The 8,726-nt window shown below is 29.4% G+C and overlaps 1 protein-coding gene across 1 annotated transcript; it reads left to right on the top strand.

Moving 5' to 3' along the window:
* The first annotated feature begins 515 nt into the window (after positions 1–515).
* LOC110699285 (probable 2-oxoglutarate-dependent dioxygenase At5g05600) lies at positions 516–7,430 on the top strand. Its single transcript, XM_021876787.1, has 3 exons — positions 516–1,127; positions 3,174–3,504; positions 7,041–7,430. Exons 1-3 carry the CDS (start codon positions 631–633, stop codon positions 7,287–7,289), a joined length of 1,077 nt encoding a protein of 358 aa, XP_021732479.1. The 5' UTR covers positions 516–630; the 3' UTR covers positions 7,290–7,430.
* The last annotated feature ends 1,296 nt before the right edge of the window (positions 7,431–8,726 follow it).

Genomic DNA, 8,726 nt, shown 5'->3' with positions numbered 1-8,726 from the left:
AGGAGATAGATAAGATGAAGTAAAATATAGAAAAATAATTCTATATATGAAAGAGATACGTGCATTTATTAAGTGATGCAGTTATTCAAGTATACATGGTAATTTAATTAATACGAAAATTAATACAAAGTATAGTAAATTATACGATAAATTAATACATTATATTAATAAATAAATAAATAAATAAACCGAAGGAAGTATGTAACTCGAAGAGAGCGAAAACTTAGCCAAGTAGCCAATGCATGAGTGTGGTAGCTTAGGGTCTCTTTATCTCCAATGTCGGCCTGTCATGGTCAAGTAAAGACACTCCCACAAGGCCACAAGCACATCATCCTAACCCAAACCCAAATGTCCCTTTCTTAGTTAGTAGGCAGTACTACCTTTTATCACACTCTCACTAACTCGCACGTTTTATATTATTTTTTTACCCTATTTATCCCACGTTCCTCTTTCCTTTCTATCACCTCATCATTTCTTTCCTCTCTTTCTTTAACTCCCTCTCCCCCTCCTACAACACCACTATAAATTCCAAACTAATTCCTTCTCTTTTTTCCATCATCATCTTAAACAAATTTACCTAGCTAGAGATTTCGTATTTTTACGAAAAAAAAAAAAACAATATATAAGATCATGAGTTGTGTTCAGGATTGGCCTGAGCCAATAATTCGAGTCCAATCCCTATCAGATAGTGGATTGGACCGGATACCGGACTGCTACGTCAAACCAGTGACGGAGCGGCCGGTAGTGGAACCCGTGGTTACGGACAGGTTGGACATCCCCTTAATAGACCTTTCAGGCCTCTTCTCTAGTGATCCATATAAAGTCCAAGTCACCAGAGAAAAAGTAGGTGAGGCCTGCAGGGTTTGGGGATTCTTCCAAGCCGTTAACCACGGGGTCCCTCCTGATCTCATGGATCAGGCGCGCCAAACTTGGCGCGAGTTCTTTTACCAACCCATGAAAGAGAAACAAAAGTACGCCAACGACCCTAAAACTTATGAAGGGTATGGAAGTAGACTTGGAGTTGAGAAAGGTGCTGTTCTTGATTGGAGTGATTATTACTTCCTTCATTATCTTCCTTCTAACTTGAAGGATCACTGCAAATGGCCTGCTCAACCTCCTCATCACAGGTACCATTAATATTTTACTTAGTTTTTTTTTTTATATCAAAATCAACTCATTTTGCCTTGTGGTCTGTAGATATTAGTTTAATTAGCAAGGACATCACAAATAATTGTTTTTAAGACTTTTATCATTGATAGTACCATATATAAGTTTTAATAGAAAAATAATATTGTTAAAAAAACAAAAAAAAAAAAAATTGTGAAAAATCTCCATATTGGAAGATAATGGGGTTCTTTCCTGTCCTTGATACTATACGTTTTTTATTTTATTTTATCTTTTTTTTTAATTTTTTTTTTTTTTTTTTTTTTTTTTTTTTTTTTTTTTATGATGAGGCACATAGTTATTGACTTATTGTCCAATAAAAAATCATAGAATTTATCTTTAAAAGTGGCTACCGGATTGTGGGAGCAGATCAAGTAGGGACGAAGTTTATAAAGAGTAGTATTTATAGAAGAACAAACACGTTTTAAAAATGTTATTCTAACTAGAATTTATTTAAAAGGGTGACACTTAAAATTTGAGATAAGAGTAGGGACGTTCTTACAAAATTTATTTCAAAGCATCAACAAAGTCAGATCATACATTTAAGAGTGGCCAAAGGTTTCACAAGAGATAAAGCGAAGAAAGAGCATCTCAATTGTCTCAAAAAACAATAGAAATCTCATGATTAAATTGTTTTTAACTAAGTTTTGCTTACATTTTCAAACTCGTTTACATTTCTTTAATACCTCATTTACTATAATTTAAAATTCTTCCTCACATTAAGTTGCTCATTTCTATATTAGTAGTAAACAATCTTAGCTTAGCTTGCTAATTAAGTAAATAACTTCTAAAAGGATATACGTAATATAAAAGGTAGCAAATTTAAAGGTATCCCCTTATTTATTTTTATTAATTCATTAAGTCACAAAGGTCAGGTTAAATTTCCCTTTTTCACAATTTTTTAGTTGGCAGGTGTTCATTGTTGTTTAATTCAATTAACTTGTTCCCCTTTTCGTGACACTATCGCTAACTCGAATTTCATTATATAATGTATCAAATAGAGTTTTTTCAAAGTTAAAGAATAATTAAAATAATTCAAAAAAAAAAAAAAAAAAAAAGGAAAAGTTTGTTCAGTCAAACATTGTCCAATTGCTACTATATTATAATATTTTTTAGTTCAAGATAAATATCATTTCATGATAATTTGTAGCCAATATCTATATTAAATCACGCATTCAACATGATTTTAATATATTAGCTTAGTCATGCAATTGTCTTACACTCAAAAATTAAATTTAGATTTAATGACATTGCAAGGTATTCTTGATGATATATAAATAACTAAGATTTTATATTATATAACAAATTACTGTGTACAATATTTGTACGATAACTTCATGTCTACATACAGTGTATAGCTACACGCCTACATTGTTTATAATAATGTCGATAATTATTTTGATCACGATGTGTTAGTATAATGAAAGAATTTGCGGTTAATATAACACGATAATGTTAAGGATCAACATGTTAATGTGCTAACCTTTTTTTCTACTTGATTTTGCATGAATTTTGGTCCATAATATTCCACCAATTAAAGATCATCTTTCATTATAATGGATACTAGTGGTGCTAAATTAATACTACTCCGTCCTTGGTTTGCCATCAACTATGAACCACCACGTTATCCAATTTTTTCCCCCCTAAATTAAGAGCCACCCTTTGTGCTTTCTGAATTGTCATCCAACGTTTGACAATCATATGCAATGATTCCTATGATCTATAGTAACCATCAAAAGTCCTAAAATTTTGTTAATCATTAAATTAGTGTTTTGCTACTTTTTTTATGAATTTTGCATGTACGAGGCTAGATCCCTTAATTATCTTGTACACAAATGTTATCTTGAAATCAAGTTTATTCATTTTTACCCTTAATTAAATGCTTACATAATCCTTTGTACGTTTATCTTATTAATGATACTCGTAATTTGACTTTGTAAGTTAATTATATGACCATATGACTTTATTGATGTTACTCGTAATATTTTAATATAATTCATAAAATGCAGGGAGGTGGTCGAGAAGTACTTAAGCGAAGTGGTGAAATTAGGTCAAAGATTAATGAAAGTATTTTCGACAAATCTTGGATTAGAGGAGAATTATCTTCAAAATGCATTTGGAGGGGAGGAAAATGGAGCTTGCTTAAGGGTGAATTATTACCCAAAATGCCCACAACCTGACTTGACCCTTGGACTGTCCTCTCATTCGGATCCGGGTGGGTTAACCATTTTGCTGCCGGATCATGATGTACCGGGTCTTCAAGTCCGTAGAAATGACAAATGGATAACCGTTAAACCCGCTCAACATGCTTTCATCATCAACGTTGGTGACCAAATTCAGGTACGTAATTCTCTAGAATAGTAATGTGCTAAATGTCTAAGGCATAACTTTGGAAGACTTTTTTAAAATTTTGTCAACTTTTATAAAATAATACTATAATAACTTTCACTGTATAAATTAAGCATGTTTTTATATAGTATAAGATTAGTCAATCATTTAAGTTCAAACATCTTTTTTATGGTTGAAAAGAAGGTAATCTTCGATTTAATTACTATATAATCATTTCACTAACATGATTGATGAAATTGTAAACTCAATTTATATTTATGGCTGATAGCGTGGATTATGGTAGTAGTTATCTTGCACCACTTTTTTTAACTAATCTGTTTTGACTTGGGAACTAATGATATATGCATAAATTATATTATATTATTTATATATAATATCCTAAAATATACTTGTTAACTTAGTCAAATCACATTTGTAACACGTGTTACTATGTGTTTACTTTTTCATAGTATTTTATATGTTATTAGTAAATTGTTATTCCTATTCATACTCCATGGCATAATATGCATTTAAACGATACTTCAATTCATTCATTTCATATTACTTCTCATTTATATTTTATTCCAAGCAAACAATAAGTAGGGTGTGTCTACATGTGGCCAATGTTTTAAGAGGTGGGGTGGGAGAGATCCCAAAAAAAAAAAAAAAAAAAAAAAAAAAAAAAAAAAAAAAAAACCTTGTTGCACTAAATTGCTCTTTTTTTTATTTTTTTATTTACAGATATAATTAATTAATTATTTGCACTTATCAAAACTTACTTTTGCTTGTTTTTTTAATCGAATGATGTATCGTGATATATTTTTTCACTTATCCAAATGAATTTTAATAGTTAAAATAAATTTTTTGGATCAAAACTGATTTTGTTTATACAAAATAGCCTAAATTTACGTTAATAAACTTAGAAAACTATTTTTTTAATTAGTTACTAAACAACCTCATTAACCAACCTAATCGGCTAATAGATTTGCTATTAAATCCACTGAGGAAAGCTTGCCAATCAACACTAATTAAGAAGTGCAATGTGGAGGTTTTCTAGTGGACTAAATGATGACCTCAATCTTTTAATTTTTAATAGTATGTCTTAACTTTTACAAATAAATCAATAGAGTTCATCCTATTGGCCGATAACACCTTCTAGATATAAAGATAACTTGATTTATTGTTCACTTTTTCGGTTTAGTAACGTGGAATCTAACTTGACAAAACAAAATGTCTTATAAAATTGGGATGTGGAATCTAAGTAGTAGACATGAATGAAATATATTGTATTTTATTCTAATTTAATTTTATAGGTTAATATAGAATGTTTTTCCTATCATTGGTTGGGACAATATGTCAATATACGTGTTTGTGTTTCATTATTCCATCATGAATACATCTTTTGCTACTAATAGAATCAACATTACTAAAAATAATAGGAGAAAACAGAGTATCATGCAAAAAATAACTATAGGTGGTATGAAGAATGAGGAGATGAAATAGATAACCATCATGTAAAATCACTATATTATCCTACGATATAATTTCAAAATTTTGTAACCGGAGACAATTGTCATTTTCAATTTTATATAATATAAATTATAGACATTCACAATACAATAATTTATCTCCTTATGAATTGCAACTAATTTTATTTGTCGCGGTGTCAATACATAGATCAATCATTTAAAACATGGAGTATATTCCATGTTATTATTGATATATTTCGAATCAACCACCTGTCCTGCATATAAACCCTTATCTATACGAATTAATGGATAAGAAATGTACGAATTAACGATATTTTCAATTGCAATCACATCTTATAAATTGAACATGAAATCCTTTATATAAATTAACTTACCTCATTTTTGTCCTTTTTTAAGCAAGAAAGGCTACATCTATGATTTATTAGTCAAGTGATTTATTTTTATAAGAAATTTGTAATGTACATCACCTACTCAATGAAAAAGACTTAATTTGTCATCTTCAAAATGTACTAAGCATTTTGTTTAGGGTCCACCATGGTTCAGGTTGGCCCTATCTTGTTGTCTTTGTTTAGATTAGTAAAACTAAATATCAAAAATGAAAATATGAACGTAATAAATTGTTTTTAGTAAAAAATCATCAAAAAGTCCAACTCACCATTTTTCTCTTTTCTAGTGCAAATAAATCCACCTGGTTATTCCATAAAATTACGTGAAGGATTAGATCATCATACATCTAATATGAAATGATTGATAATAATTTTCCCAGTGGTTGTATAAAATTAATTATTCCTTCATTCTTAATAACATGGTCACCAAAATTCTGTCAATATGGAGCTGGGGAAGTAGTTTTATATAGTTTGAGGTGCTAAGCTAGTTGACTAGAAATTGATTAATTTATTAGACTTTTTTTTTTATAACACAATGATATGATAAAACATTTCTAGATATTAGACTTTTTTTTTTTTGATCCAATTTGGAATTTTTTTTATTTATTTATTTTTTTTTTTTTTAAGATGACGTATAAACAAATATTTTGAAATTTTCACAATTAAAAAAAATCCAGACAAAAATATTCATAATAAGTTTAGGAATTTATAGTATTTTTTTTCACCTTAAGAAAATACATTTCAAAGTAAATCTATTCAAATCTAATCCGGTCTAATAAGTTATTTAAAACTATAATTCAGTTAAGTTTAGTTTATGTCAAAATAACGCACCATTAGTATAATACGAAGTATATTAGGATTGCTCAATAAAGTCACCATTTGGTGTAATGTCCAATCATTTTTGTTGGCCAATTCCTCTGCTGTACCCCAAACTCCATCCCATGTGCAAGATTCCATAACTCGTATATGGACCAAATATATTTAGAAAGATTTATATCATGATATAAATACGGAGTATGAATGTATGATAACTCAATCGGAATTTGGAGTATTTGACATCAAAATTAATAAAACGTGCATAAAAAATTAAAGTTGCAACTTGAACCATATTTATTCGATAAATAGCAACTTGAAGTTGAACAACTTGTTCCATTGTTTGTTAACCATGCAATAGAAAGTAGAAACTATCGATTCACAATAAACCTTTCTAATTTCAGCTGCACTAGTTGGCATTCTTATCTTTCTTTATTTAATTAATATCATTTTACATGGAATTTGGACCCCCTCATAGGGTTGATGACACACTATTTTCACCCTTCAAATTAGTGGTCATACTATTTGAAAAAACATGAGTAGAATTTCCCATTAAAAACTTTTAAGTAGTTTTAATGCCATAATTTTTTAAATACGAAAATTATGGATCTTCTCAATATATCAAAAAGGGCTCTATCTATATCAATGTAAATACTTTGGAAAGTTGGTTCCTCTTTGTAAACCTCTAATTTTACTTTCAGTGATTCAAATACTAAGTCTTACTTTTGTAAGGTTTATTTGAATATTGTATAATTTTCTTATGTATACTAGGTACATTATGAGTTAATTCATTGTTCGTTGAATGATGTTTTTAAATTTATGATCGTTTATCAACAATTTACTTGATTAATTGATGTAGGTGCTAAGCAATGCTATATACAAGAGTGTAGAGCACAGGGTAATTGTAAACCCTAATATAGAGAGAATTTCGTTGGCATTCTTCTACAATCCAAGGGGTGAATTGTTAATTGAACCAGCAAAGGAACTTGTTAGTTCCGAGAATCCAGCATTGTATCCATCTATGACGTTTAATGAATATCGTCTCTACATTAGGTTAAAGGGTCCTCGTGGAAAGTCTCAAGTGGAATCATTGAAATCTCCAAGATAAAAGAAAAAAAAAAATCATCAAATATATACTTCATATAAGTTATTATCTAAGCATGAGTTAGTTTATTGTATATGTATTTTGCCTTTTGTGGCTATCAAATGTAATTTCAAGGAAATAAATCAATATAGTCATAATTATTCGTCAAGTCTACTTTTCTCTTTTCTTGTTTCTTCTATGAGAAAATATAGATACGATCGAGGCTAAATTGAGTGGTTCCGTGAGAAAATAGATTTATTTCAATCATTCATGCTATTATCGTATACACAAGCTAGACCCTTAACGATAGTTTATCAAATACTTTCTTTGTTTTTATTTACTTGTAACACAATCTTATGACACGCGCTTTGAGGCCGAGTATCAAATACTTTCTTTGTTTTTATTTACTTGTAACACAATCTTATGACACGCGCTTTGAAGCCGAGTTTATATAATATCAACGGACAAATTATTCAAATAATTTTTACACATGATACCTAACCCTACTCTAATCCTCGTGTTAAAAATATATTGATAAAATCACTCGTTTACTTTTACTAATCATCTCCTAAAAGTGCGTATCTAAAAGATGTGTTGCAAGTAAAAAGAAACGGAGGAAGTAATAGTATTATTATGAGATATTCGAACTTGAGATTATTTACACAACCAATCAATTAACTATAAGAAGACACATCTTGTTAACTTGTTAAGTGAGTAGTGTTAACTACCATGTCCTTTGCACTCTTGATAGAAAAATATTCGACTTCAAAAATGGTTGTCAAAAAAATTTACTGCTCGTACTCTTATTCGATAACAATAAGAGCCATGAGGAGAACGAGGATTTACACATGACAACTTGAAAGAGGATAAAGTCAATTTGAATGTACTCTAGTTGTGGCACAAAACAATATATAAAAATGGTGTCGCATACTCACATGGAAATAATTTAAAGATGACAACTACCTTTGTCTTGTAAATATTACTACAAAGTACAATTTATTTTGAAAAAAAGTTGTCCTAACCTTATTTAAATGTATATTTTCTTCTCGGAACAAATTACAACCTCTAAATATTGATATATTAACCATTGTTCACTTAATCTTAATGATCAAGTTAATTGTGCATTCAGTGGGATGTCACTTAATGGCACTAATTAATTTAGAAGGAAATCACAAGCTTTAACTTTACTAATTGACATATTGATGCTACATAGCACTGATTTTAGCTTGTTATGATTTGAACCTGGTCAAATGTTGAATTAAACCTATAATTTGCAATTCTAGTTCACATGGTCAAATGTTGAATTAAACCTATAATGATCTTAAGTGGTTGTTAGTCTTGTTACATCCGGAGTATCAATTCCAATACCACTTTACATTACAATGACAAATATCAAGTAATACGTAATATAATGTATGTTATGTTGATCGATCCATTATTCTATACACTATTAAATGAGTG

This window comes from Chenopodium quinoa, unplaced genomic scaffold (genome assembly GCF_001683475.1).
Source record: "Chenopodium quinoa cultivar QQ74 unplaced genomic scaffold, ASM168347v1, whole genome shotgun sequence".
NCBI lineage: Eukaryota > Viridiplantae > Streptophyta > Magnoliopsida > Caryophyllales > Amaranthaceae > Chenopodium > Chenopodium quinoa.
This window is presented reverse-complemented; position numbering and strand designations above follow the sequence as displayed.

Coding starts and splice junctions, on each gene's coding strand:
- LOC110699285 (XM_021876787.1), top strand. CDS start 631: ATGAGTTGTGTTCAGGATTGGCCTGAGCCAATAATTCGAGTCCAATCC. Junction 1,128..3,173: donor GCTCAACCTCCTCATCACAG/GTACCATTAATA, acceptor CATAAAATGCAG/GGAGGTGGTCGAGAAGTACT. Junction 3,505..7,040: donor ACGTTGGTGACCAAATTCAG/GTACGTAATTCT, acceptor TAATTGATGTAG/GTGCTAAGCAATGCTATATA.